Source organism: Pipra filicauda, unplaced genomic scaffold (genome assembly GCF_003945595.2).
Source record: "Pipra filicauda isolate LSUMZ 115617 unplaced genomic scaffold, ASM394559v2 scaffold1_size10287979_pilon, whole genome shotgun sequence".
In the NCBI taxonomy this organism is placed as follows: domain Eukaryota; kingdom Metazoa; phylum Chordata; class Aves; order Passeriformes; family Pipridae; genus Pipra; species Pipra filicauda.
Window position 1 is genome coordinate 8,018,035 of NW_024104310.1, and position 12,935 is coordinate 8,030,969.

Below are 12,935 nucleotides of genomic sequence, written 5' to 3' on the forward strand. Positions count from 1 at the left end.
TACTGAAAAAATAATTAAAAATATGTTAGCAGTTTTACTGGCTACATCAGCAGATAAATGCACATCCAACGCTCGGTCCGAAAGTGAAGAGGGAAAATACGGTAATTTCCATTCCAAAGGAAAGTGTAAACCCCTGTTCCACAGCAATCCTCAACTGGTTTCTGTCACAGCAGGGAGGGCAGGTACACAGTGAGCCAGACTCACAACAGAGCTAATAACTGTAATTCACTTCATTTTGCATAGTGAGCTTGCACTGAATGACTGAGAGCACGGAAGATCTTGATGCTGTGCTGCTCCGGAGAATAAACCAATCCATTTCCTCTCAGTAATCTTTAAGATACCGAGTAATTACGGAAGGCAGCAGATTTTTCAGCTCTCAACACTGACTTTGCACAACCCAGAATGAGGGTTATTTTTAATATTCTTGATTTTCTCATCTTCCCTATAAGTAAGATCAGTATTAGACACGGTGCAGGAACACGAGGGGAAAACACAAATATTAAGCAATATCCTTTGATTAAGCCCTTCTGAGAGAAAGGGGGTTTATATTTTAAACAGCCTGCACTGTACAATTAGTGCTTCAGCGTTTGAATCTTCGACTTGGAAACGTTTTCATGATCATCTCAGATGTGCTATTTGATCAAACCTCCAGTCACCCATTTCAGGAATTCCAAGCATAGGAAAATATATTCATTATATAAAAGCAGTCGCAGTATGAAAGAGGATAAAAAGGGGGTTTTGTGGTTTTAATCAGCAGGCTGAAGAGCACCCGGTGATTTATGACTATGTATTCTGATCTAACACATGTTTTTCCACCTCCACAAGACATAATTCTCAACTGGATCACTTCCAAATTAATCCCATTGACTGAATCCCCACAACAAACTTAACAAGATTAGACTGAATGTTAAAGTTTCCCATATTTATACTGTTTGTGCACAGTACGATCTCTGGAACTATTTAAAATACTTCACCAGCTGGAAATAGAGTATTCCTCCATATAATGCAGCTTCCTGCAATCCCAACAGGACCTGACAGAAGTGGCTCATTAGTTCAGTAATGATACAACATTTCCTGGGCAAATTAGACTCTAGAAGAACCATGCACTGCAGTTGCTATCAAACTGGTTCCACTAATGAAGAGTTTCCCTTAATCAAAAGTTGGTGATGCACTGATTTACAAATATATTGCACCACTGTTTCCTTGGAGGCAAAATTTTCAATGGTTTCATTTCAGTGCACAAGTTCTTCAAGCCCACGTTTCACAGCACCCATTAAAAAACCTCCACAACTTACTCCGTCAACCAAGAAGCTGCATATTCCCTGTCAAAGACGTGCTGTTTGAAGCAGTAGGATGTAGGAGTTCACGGGGTTTGTTAATTCATTTCACAGAAAATACATATTCACTGGGAAGGTTTAGTCGCTGTCCCACAGTTAACGCTTCGGAATTTGTAATCCAGCTCAAATCTGCTGATGAATTTTAGACCGAGCCCTTAAACAACACAGGAAGCTGTGTTTTGTGACAAGGAATAAAGAACACAGCCAGACTTTATATGCATCTGCCTCCATATGTTCCAATTATGGAATGTGGGTCACACCTAGCCCACAGAAAGCCATCTGCCTTCCTTCTACCTTTCTCTCCTTGAGGAAACAAAATCCATGTCAGCCTGGGCAACACCTGCTGCCCAGGGAGCTCAGCACCATGCAGGAGACACCAGAGACTCAGCTGCTGCTGCAGATGTGCCCCTCCGTGGGAGCAGGACAGACAGCTCGGGATGTGGAATTCTCTGCACGAGCAGGGAGTCAGGAATGTGCTGCCAGGAGCCAGCAGGAAGGTGCAAGCACCCAAATCCAGCCCACAGCTGCCGGAGTCATCCTTTGGCAACTGTTTTATTATTTCAAAGAGGAAACTCTCAACTGCTCATACTACTGGTTTATCCTGGCACAGAAATGGGCAAAGGAATTTGAACAATACTTAGGCAAAGGAAGAGAGAGTTTTTCCTCCATCCTTTGCCAGTCCAAACACAGTCCAAACATGTCAGACCCCGGGATCCCAAACTACTCTGAAGCATTTACCGAGCACTGCATCTTCTGAGCTCAAAGATGAAGTTGCCCTTGAAAAATAAGCAACAACCAAGTAACTGGTTTTTCAGAGACCTCCATTTTGGTAAAAAGTACATTTTTTGCTACTTCCTTGCTGGATGAACATAACTTGGTTACTTGTTACTCCCTAAATTCTTCCAGTAAAAGTTGGCTCCCACCTTCAACTAGGTTTAAGACCAATTTGGATTCTAGTAACTGTTTGAAATACAGCCACTTTATTGTACTGGGATTAAGATGAAGCACCCTACCATGGCCTAGGTTAAACTAAGTAGGGAATTCCACAAGAAAGGCCTGAAGTTCCTGAAGTTATCCCGAGCAGTTCAGCACGTCTGGTAATAACGAAGCAGCTTGAGAAGACATTACAATAATAGCCCAGCAGTCATCTCAGAGGTCTTTTCCATGAAGTCTCAGAATTGCCTTCCCAAAGCCCAGGGACTTCCCCTGATGACTGATGTGCTGGTGATATGCAGGCTCCTCCCAAAGTCCTACCAGGTCACCCATGTCTGGAGGAGATGTATCTGACCTTGAGGACTGTGGCCAGCCACTGCCATTTATCATCACCACAGCTTTGATCTTTGCCTGTCTCACTTTCCATCTACTCCAAGTCACGTCATTTCTGGAATGTGTTATCTTTTGCTAACTCCTGGCAGAATAGGTATAGTTTGCTTAAGTTAATCTACAGAGCTATTTTAATTGCCCAACATTGCTAGGCCAAGCTCCTTGGACTCTCGTAGATGCTCCAAAAAGGATTTTTCTGGGGGGAGGAGGGGGCAGGAGGGCAAAGCGGGAAGGTAGAAGAGGGAGAAATGAGCCTTTGCCATCAGATCCTATTATAGGGAACACCTCTGGTTTCAGCACTTCTTTGCAAAGGACAAACCACGCAGCTGACGGAGTGTGGTCTAACCCCTGTGGCAGAAAGACCTTCTCTCCTCACAGCTGTGAAGAACATCACATACCCAGCCAATCTCAGACCAGCACACCAGACACTGTCATTCCTCTGCTCCACATCCACCACACAGAGATGGCTCAGTTTCTGAGAGAATTAACAGATGTTCCCCCACTCAGGAAGCTTTGAACTCTCTGCTGAAGTTCTAAATTCCCAATCCAGTCCAGTTCATCCCTTTAAGCATCAAACTGGTGTTCTATTAAGCAAACAGAAGCTAAAGCACTGTTGGAAGGAGTATAGAATTAATATCAATAGTTAAGCTACACTTGCTGTACAAAGCCAGTACAGGTGATTATTTGGATAAACTTCAAAGTAAAAATACCAACAGATTTCTTTTTCCAGTAATGTTGACTTATGCAAGGTGAACACTCAGTACCAGGAAAACGACAGCATAGGTTGTTATCAAGGTCAAAAAAAACCCTTTTCCCCCCCAAACCAGAGACAGTTTCATAGTAAGAGAAGATACTCTGTCTTGAGAGAGGTCTATAGATGAGCTGGTTTTACTGTGTCAAAATAAGATTTGGAGGAAAAAACCTGCTTGAATTCAGAAGTGCTCCTGGTCCAACCCACAGGGGGGGATGTTACAATGCCTGACATCGCCTGTTCCCCCAGCACCTCACAGATCCAGACTCCACACTTGGCTCACAACGCTCAATCTTCCACCCCTTCAGAGGTGGAGGTCTGCAAGACAGACTAAGGCAGCTGTGCCAGTTTTGGGCTCCTTCCCACTTTCTTTCATACATCCCGACCCTCCAAAGGAAATATGTCAGGGAGGCTGAAGGATGGTCACATCTGTGAGTACCCATCTCAGAAGTGACATATGATCTCCCAAACTTCAAGTTGGACAAATTTTCCAAGTGTATTATGTAAGAGGCGTGAAGGAGGAACTGTGTTTGAGCACCTGCCTCTGACAACCTGCTGCTAAATCCAGAGGGACACAACTTACAGTGACCTGCAATTGCTGTTCTGGAGGATCCCGCTGAAAGGAAGACCTTTGCCAGCAAGAATACACACAACTTCTGCTTTTATTTTTTTTTGGTGGGATTTGTACAGGCCTGTCCAGGATTTTGAGTATCAGACATGCAATTGCCATTCTGATTTCCCTGAAGGCTACCAATTTTGCCATATAAATTCCAGCTGGCAGCTTAACTTAATACAGACAGTCTGAGACTAAGGAACAGTCACAAATACATGGCAGTCAATGGGGCTTTGTCAGTGCAGCAAGTTAACACACAAGACATGCCAAGCATCCTAGAAAGCTTGCAGCTTCTTTGCATAAATAAAGCCAACCTTTTTTATTCTTGGTTCAAGAACAATAAAAACTCCAGAAAAGTTACCAGTAAGATATTCTGCTGCATATGAATCGCTGTGCTGTTACACACTGTGAACATATGCCAAAAGAAAAAGAGCACTGGCAATAGCTTTGCCTCATCCAGAAGTATTAAGTAATTTAAAAATAAAGAAGTGGAAAAAAAAGATCAGATGTTTTTAATGGGTTTATTCTTTACACTGTCAATTTAATTTCCTTTGGTATGCATTTGAAGCTCTCCAGCATACAGAGAAGGTATTGAGAAATTTCATGCTTTCATCATGCCCAGTTTTGACAAGGTTCATACAAGTCAGAAGTACTGGTAAACTAACTCCAAGTGTTCCATATCTGGTGACAAAAAACAATCCAAGATTTTCTTCCAGGGAAAATCCAACTTTACTCAAGTAACTTGTAGAATTCTTGACAATAAACACTAGACAAAAGCTTTTGTTTTGATTTTGGGGATAGAAAGAAAGGCTGCTGAAACAGGTCCCGTCATAGCTACATGACTGCCCTTCTGATTGTGCTCGTGTTACCAAGGAGGACAAGGATGTGATATGCTACCTTAAATGTGAGACCTTATCATGTGTCTATATTTTCAAAACTCAAAAGCCTTGATGCTCTTGAGACCTATAAGAAAAAAATAAAATAAAAAAAAAGAAGGGAAAAAACCTACACCTCCTCCCCAGCCTGCAGCAGTTATCCATCACTTCACATCTGAACTAGGAGGCTCTTGTAGCTTAAGATATGTCAAATCAATGACAAAATATTATTACCAGCCACAGGAACAAATTCAGATACCATAACGTATTTAGGAGGCATTTTAAAAAAAGTTATTTAGAGCAGCCAAGAATAAGATGTTATTTACCATGTAATTAAACACTTTCTTTCTGTGATAGGAGACCAGCAAGTCTGGTGTGGGTTAAAATGCTTCAGATTGTGCAGCTTCACTCCAGCTGTGTCACAGTGGTGCTGAGCTTCTGCTGTGTTCTGACACTTTTCTGTGTGTCCCCACCCCATGGACACACAGAATGATTATTCCCCACATCAGAGAGACTGAGCCTTGCCCAGCACCTTAATACACAAGGTTCATCCCCTCATACCAACTCACTGCTGTATAATCAGTGACCTCTTATTTAAGGTAACAGACCCTGTCCCACCCACCATGTGGATCTGGGTTTTTTTTTTGTCACTAAGTGTTCTGCTATGTTCAGACAAGCTTAACTTTCAGTTCTTCACTTCCTCCTCCCATTGACAGTTGCATGGAAAAAACACATAAAGCTGAATGCAGGCAGCCATTCTGTTTCCATCTACACAAAATATCTGTAGAGTACATGCAAATACTTTAGCTTCCTTTATTAAGTGAAACTATGAGTCATCCATTACACTGCTGTTTGAATGAAGTGACTCTTAAATCCATTACCTGATTTTCTTTAGCAGAAGATTCCAAGAAAGCTGCATTCCAGGATTCTGCTAAAGCTTTCCCTTCTTCATAGCTGATCACCCTGACCAAAGAAAGAAAAGTATGTTCTTTATAGCTTGCAGAAAAATTGGAATCTGATATGTTAAGAAATACCTCCAAGTACCAAAGTACATTAAGTGCATTGTAACAGGAATGTCTTGTGAAGTCTGATCTAAAGCATTTGCTTTTGGCTGCTGTCAAATGCACTACTGGGCCAGGTATAAAACTCCTCTACGACCCAGAAGAGCAGTTGTCCCAAAGTACTGCTTTATTTTCATGATCTGTAGCATCATCTGGTATTGTACAGTTGTGACAAACACACTTCTGTTACTTATTTGGGAAAAAACCACAAACAAACCCAGAGTGTTAAATGACTGTCCCTGGAACCTTATAGCAAAAATCAACATTACAACAGAAGTTCATGGCTCACAGTTCACATTCTGGACACAGTTCCTTTGCCCAGTACCTTATTTTAACCTACAATTTGATTTTAGTTATGGAAAGCCAAGAACAAAGCCAGCGTGCTGCAGCCACAGGAATGTGGGCTGCTGCCTTGCATTTCCCACATTCTGGAGTTCACATACCGTTCCATATGCAGGTCTTTTTTATTTCCAACCAGCATAATGGGTATTCTGTGAAAGAAAGTTCAGAACTTCAGAACAGTTACAGTATACTGAACAAAGCACTAGCAACATGCCTGCAATGAAATGAGATGAAAGTGTCACTACTTACTGGACTTTTCCCACCATATCCAATAACTTGCCATGGATAACTTTTATCACTTCAAAACTGCAAAATAAAGGGATGAAGTCACACATGCACTCTGATGTTTATCCTCAATACCCAATACACAAGCAATTACATGCATATGTAGGTTGCTGTGTTTAAAACTTACTCTATGTACAATGGCAGAACTACAAAGATGCCCCAAAGTCTCACCCACTTGTGTTACAACAGCAAACTGGTCCCAGCAGCAGCAGAGACCAGCCTGTGCCTACCCTTACAGCCTCCCCAGCTATGGCATTTGCAGAAATAAATAACATTACCCAGGACTGATGCATCTAACACAGAATCACCCAAAGTCCCTCCCACCTCTCATCTGGTTTATATCTGCAGCGAGAAATTCAACTGCTACAGTCCAACAACCCTGGATGAGTATGTCAAATTAAAGCAATTGGAAAGAAAAAGTAATTAGTTAAGCAGGTTCCATCTCAAAAGAATACATTTTTTTTTAAGAACACTTAGTTCATACATAATTTTAAAGTTTTACTTATGTGAAAGTCAAAATAAGTCTAAAATTTTAATTTTCTATGGAAAGTGAGTAAACTGATCTGCAGGATGGCATTGAAACAGTGATTATTCAGATACTTGTTGTCTGTTGCCCTACCATGTAGGTGAAGATTGGATATAGGAGGTAAAGAAGCAGTACTGTGAAATACCAAGGCAAAAACCTCACTAACAAAATCCACTGCATTTGACATTTAGTACTTTTGGGAACAAGCTATAAACGGGGCTGAAGAGCAGATGTTGTGCTCCTCTAGTTACATTATGGAATGAATGCTGGTATACGAAGTGTACAACTCAGATTTGTTTTAAGGGAGGCACAGGCTCACAGATGAGACAGACAACAAAAAAAAAGGGACTGAAACTTTTCCAGTTTCCAAGGTTGTTAGCTACAGGCAGTGTCTTGACTTGCACTGCATTTCAATTAGAGTTGAAACTCTTAAAAATAGAGCAGCACTCAAACACACTTCCATCTCAGAGCAATCAAAGACCTGGTGCCTAAAAACACTACTCAAAGCATTAAAACCTCTCACTTCTGGAACAATAAATGCTACCACATTTAAGATGGATTTTCTGTCAAGTAAGTAAATTCGTCTGACTGCAGCAATAATTTTTGAGACTAAGTAGAACACAATGCTTCTCCATGTTCAGCTAATAGTTTCAGTATATCCTATCAAGAAAATGAGTTCTTTGTAAACAAAAGCCTGACTCAGTCTGGCACAACTTACTACTGGTAACTCAAGCTGGATACTACAGATTACAGGAAAACGTGAAATCAATGAAAGGACTTCAAAGACACAAAGAGTTTATGCTGAAAACTATCAGTGAAATTCTGGTCTTGAGAACTTGTCTTGGACACTCCTAATTATTTAAAAAAAAAAAATTAAATGGAGCTTGGCTGTGACAGAGTTGAGAGGCAACGCTACACACAGAACTAGGTGACCCTGCAAACTGAAAGAAGAATGAAAATGCTACAAAAAAATCTGCTACAGACCACAAAACTGTTTCTCATTTGAAGAAAGAGGAAGGATCTTAGCACAGTAGCCACAGGATAACTGAATCCCTGGCACAGTACAACCTCTGTTTCCTCTCCCCTATTAGGTGTGTTGTTTCCAGTTCAGCCAGAAATACATCACAGCACAGCCCCGGTGAGTCCCCACCTGAGGTCCCAGTGCACAAGTGCTGCCAGGTGTTCTTGTCCAACCTGGGCTCCCCATTTCCCAATTCTGGGTATCTATCTGTTTGTCTAGAAGTTCAAAAGCTTCCTTGTCCAGCAAAAATACTAAAAATAAACAACTGATCTTTGTTAACTGACCGAGGTGGAAGTCACACGAGAAGTGCTATTTAAACTCAAACACAATTCTGACACAGAAACAAGTTGCCAAGAACTGCCAGGAATTAAACTGGCTTGACCAATTAGTGCTCTAGAAAGCTTTTCAAATAATTAAGGTCAGAAGGAGCAGTGACACACTAAGACAGATGCTGACCAATCCAAAAAGAACATCATCACATTAAGCTGTGAAACTGTGAGAGATCTGGAGACTATAAGAGGTCCTTTCTAGTTCTGTCAAGCAAATGGGCTACAGGAAACAGCAAAATGTGTGAAATGCAAAAAAAAAAAATAAAAAAAAATTACTAGCTGGCAGATAAATGTGTTACACAAAATCATGGAACTTAGCAAGATACAAAATTGGAATTTAATTAAGCTGAACTAGAGCAAAAGCCTCCCAGTAACCTTGCTGCCGAGAGCCTGGGAATATGAAAAATGTAGGGCATTAGCTCTTATTCAAGTCCTATTTAAACTTCCACTGGAGGCTGGCAGGGAAGATGGTAATTTTAAAAGAGCATTTCTATTAAGTTTGCTGTCAAAGCTCTCACCCCAGCTGGATCAATATTCAGATCAATACACACACTTGGAGAGAAGTCAAGACAGATGGTGACTGATCTGACTGCCTGGGCAAGTCACTGATGCTATCAGAGTATTGTGGAAGATCTTCCCTACTGCCTAAACACTGTCTTGATACAGAACACAAGGAATTGAACAAGATGGGATCATTGGTACTTTGAAAATTTAAAGGAAGAAAAAAACCCCAAAACCCAAACAATCTTGGAATAAATTGATCAAGACTAAATACTGATGGTAAGAGTTTCTACCTGCAGTCTTAAACTATTCTGTCCTGTTTATATTTTCACCATAACCTGGTTTGTTTTAGCCAATTGAATGCTACCACAGACATCATGAGGCAACAACTGAGTGGCTAAGAACGTGTCCTTTAGCTGCCAACCAAGGAACAGCACAAGTCGCAGAATCCTCCAAGTGATTTTAGTCAAAGCCACTATTGGCCTCACAGTACCACTTATCAGTGAACATTTCTGATGTACTCACTTCGGGAGTGTTCTCAAGGCAGAGAACACTAACTCCTATTTCACACAAGTTACTCAGCATCAACTGAATCCCTCATTAAAAAACCCAGATCCAATGGAACTAGGTAGTTTAGTATCTCTAGACACACAAAAGCCCAACATCCATTGCATTTCCTCCAGATCACGTGTTTGACCTTCTCTACTTCAGAATTGAAGATGAAAACCAAGAACGAAGGACTGTGAAATCTGTTCAACATTAAAGACCTTGGAAGCAACAGAAGCTCATAATCAGACCATATCCTTTCTTTAAGAAGTACAGAAGAGCCAATAGGCAAGTTGTATTACAATGGTCTGCTAAAGAGCACTTGAAATGACCAGTTTTGTCTGATTTAGAGGAAAAGACATGGAATGCTTCAGCACTCACAAAGAGCTGATCAACTTTCTTCAAGTATAAGAGAAGCACCTACTTCTCTTGCACCTGATGACAGTGAAAAGTCTAAGATCTTATTCATTTAACTAAAAAAAAAATTAAGAAAACAGGATTAATTCAGCTGCTGCAAAAGAAGATACTGTACAATATTAGAAAATTAACATCTCCTCAAGGATAACTAGTACTTAAACAAGCAAGATGACCACAGGAAGGGAGAAAATAGCAGAAGATGACAAAGTAATACAAAGGCCCAGATGAGTCTTGCAAGTAAATCACTCCAGCTACGATGGACTGTGCCCTCACGTCAGAATGGACAGCTAATAGCATGGAAAAAACAGATCCTCTGGCTGCAGCATGTCAAGAGTGAGTCTGCAGTCCAAGAGTCATACATTGCTGTTTATAAGAAAATTTCTGATGGTTAACTGGAACAATCCAAGACAAGAAGTCAAAGAAATCTCAGTACTGTAAAAAGCTACAAGGCTGAGCGACTGATCTAGCAACTAATTGGGTACTTCACATGAAGGTACAGTGCCCTTTAGGTTCAGGTTTACATCTGCCTTTGTATCTAATGCAAGAGCAACGAATTCTATAGTTATTCCTGAAATCACTCTTTGTACTTTTACTTACACCTCAAAATAATCTAGTTCAGCACTGTCTCATTTCTTACATGGCACCTTGCATATTAGTCTGCAAAGTGCCTGCGGCATTTGGATCTGAGTGGACATTTCTGAAAAAGCTTTCATTTTAATCTCTATTGTACTTCTAAGGGAAAGAGATATTAACTGAATTAATCACAGATAAAGAAAACATAGCAGAGGTAGGAGCTAAACCCAGAAAACACCTAAACCAGAAGAACACAACAGATTTTATTACCTTTTTATTGACGTGACTGAATAAACAAGAATGTAGCCATTGATGTCTATGGAGTACGTCTGAGGAAATATGGAGTATTCATCCTGTAGAAGGAATATTGCATTTAAAATTAAGGTTGCCACAGTTCAGAACTTGATGCTATCAGATCACCATCAGATAAGCTGGTCATATTTGTAAGACATGAGGTGCATTCTATATGGGTAGTACTTTCAGATTTTTTTTCAACACAATGTCAGATGTGGAATCTTTACCAAATGAAGAGAAAGCTAAAGTCAGTCTGTATACTGTACAATTTAATCTACAGCTTTTCTGTTTTATTCCCTCTAAGACTATGGATGAGCTGAAGCTATTCCCAATCCTCTTACCCTGCTTAATTATCAGTTTCTATTAGTACAAAACATCTACTCTGTCCCACCACTAATTAGTAACTACGCCTCTTATCTTGCTGGTGATACATTTCAAAATCCTAATTTCAACAGCTGACAACAGGATCTAGCAGTTTGTAATTTCAAGTGACACTGATCACATCTAAATTACCTAAGGGGTCTGTTAGGAAGTGATTAATTGTGGCTTGCTAACTAATGTTTATCAACTAAAGATGCAAGAAATACAGTTATTAGATGCTATATGACAACTCTAAGTTTACATTATACGACAAGTGTTTAAAAAAAACAAACAAACCACCAGAAACTTCATCACTGAATTTACTACCCCTCTAGAAAAGGAACTGACCAAAGAGGCAAATGAAACACTCATATATTGCAGGTAATGCAACACAAACACTAGGAATCCAATGTTAAAAACCTAAGTTGTTCCAACTCGTATTCCCAGGAAAAATTTCCATTTTGACAACAGCCATACTTCTTAAGGGATGAGTTCTCAAATTGTTAAACCTGTGCTTCTGAAAATGTTAATTTTAGTTTAAGATCAAATAACCTCTCTGTATATTGTCATGGCTGAACAGATGGAACAGTGCAATCACACAGCTTAAATCCAGACAGCCAAAAGGAATCAAACTTCCCTAACTGGCAGAAGAGGAAAAACTCTTCATAAATCAACTTCACAGATCCAGCCAAAAAAAGTTTGAAAGAATAACACTTAACAAAAGCTGCCCTTATTTGCCTTTATTGCTACACACAGAGGGCAGCCTTCCCCCATCTTCTGTGAAATGCTAAACTGCCACTCCAGTGGGATGTGTAATCCCAAAGTCAACAGAGGAGGCATCCAAGCTGGTCTCAGTGTAAAACAGGTGAAAGTGCAGCTCTGTTGCTTGACTTTACCCGGAATTCCTCAGGAATTCCTGGTAAATCCACTGGAATTTGGTGTTAGGTAAGATTTCCTTTTGCACTTCTCTTCTGTGACCTCGTACCAAGACTCCTGTTGAACTGAACTGCACAGAGCTCAGTAAATAACCACGACAGGTAAAGAGACACAGGACAGAGGAAGAGTACCAAGAAAAATAAGTGCCATAACCTCAACTATTTCTAATTCATGACTTAATTTTTAGCTTGTTAAGAGAAGGAAGAAAACCTGCCAATTCCCTGGAACTTGTGGGTCAAATTAAGAAATTTGTCAAGTGATATAACAATGTTGCTACAACTCTTGTACTTTTTTTTCAAAAGTACATAACAAATCTACAATATAATCCTTGCTGTGCTGTATACACATAAGTACTCCCTATGGACCATTAAGCAAGACTGACTTAAAAAAGAAATCTGTCCAAGCCACACCCTCCATAACCCCAAATCATCTCTCCCCTCTAACCCTGTGAGCCAGAACTCAAAGTTCAAGTCATTCCACGAAGAATTAAATTTTAAAATAACGACAGGCTGGGAAAGAAGCTATTTTGGCTCTAAAATACTGTATAAGGTTAAATCAATCCTCAGCAATAGAGGTATGTTACTGGTGAGTTACAGTGCCTTCCCAGAAGGCAATTTCCCCCTCAAAGAGAAATTTTTTCTTTTATCACTGAGCTACACAATCAGAGCTGTAAGGCGAGTGCACTTACAATGGCACAAAATGACACCTATGGAGCTTCCTCTGCTGCTCACACTTCTCAGCCTGCCCCTCTCTCACCCTCACTCTCCTCTGTAGAACAATCCCCATCAAACAATCCTGCCCCAGAACGTGTGGCCAGTACTGTGCTCAGACAGCTCAGAGATCAT

At 40.4% G+C, this 12,935-nt stretch overlaps 1 protein-coding gene across 1 annotated transcript in view; it reads right to left on the bottom strand.

Moving 5' to 3' along the window:
- The window catches only part of RHEB (Ras homolog, mTORC1 binding), a 38,502-nt gene that overhangs the window by 1,078 nt on the left and 24,489 nt on the right, over window positions 1-12,935 (bottom strand). Inside the window, exons 4-7 of the mRNA XM_027727822.2 lie at window positions 10,771-10,853; window positions 6,552-6,608; window positions 6,404-6,451; window positions 5,781-5,862 (exon numbers count right to left, since the gene is read on the bottom strand). Of these exons, the coding sequence (XP_027583623.1) occupies window positions 5,781-5,862; window positions 6,404-6,451; window positions 6,552-6,608; window positions 10,771-10,853 (270 nt within the window). The remainder of the gene's footprint in view (window positions 1-5,780; window positions 5,863-6,403; window positions 6,452-6,551; window positions 6,609-10,770; window positions 10,854-12,935) is intronic.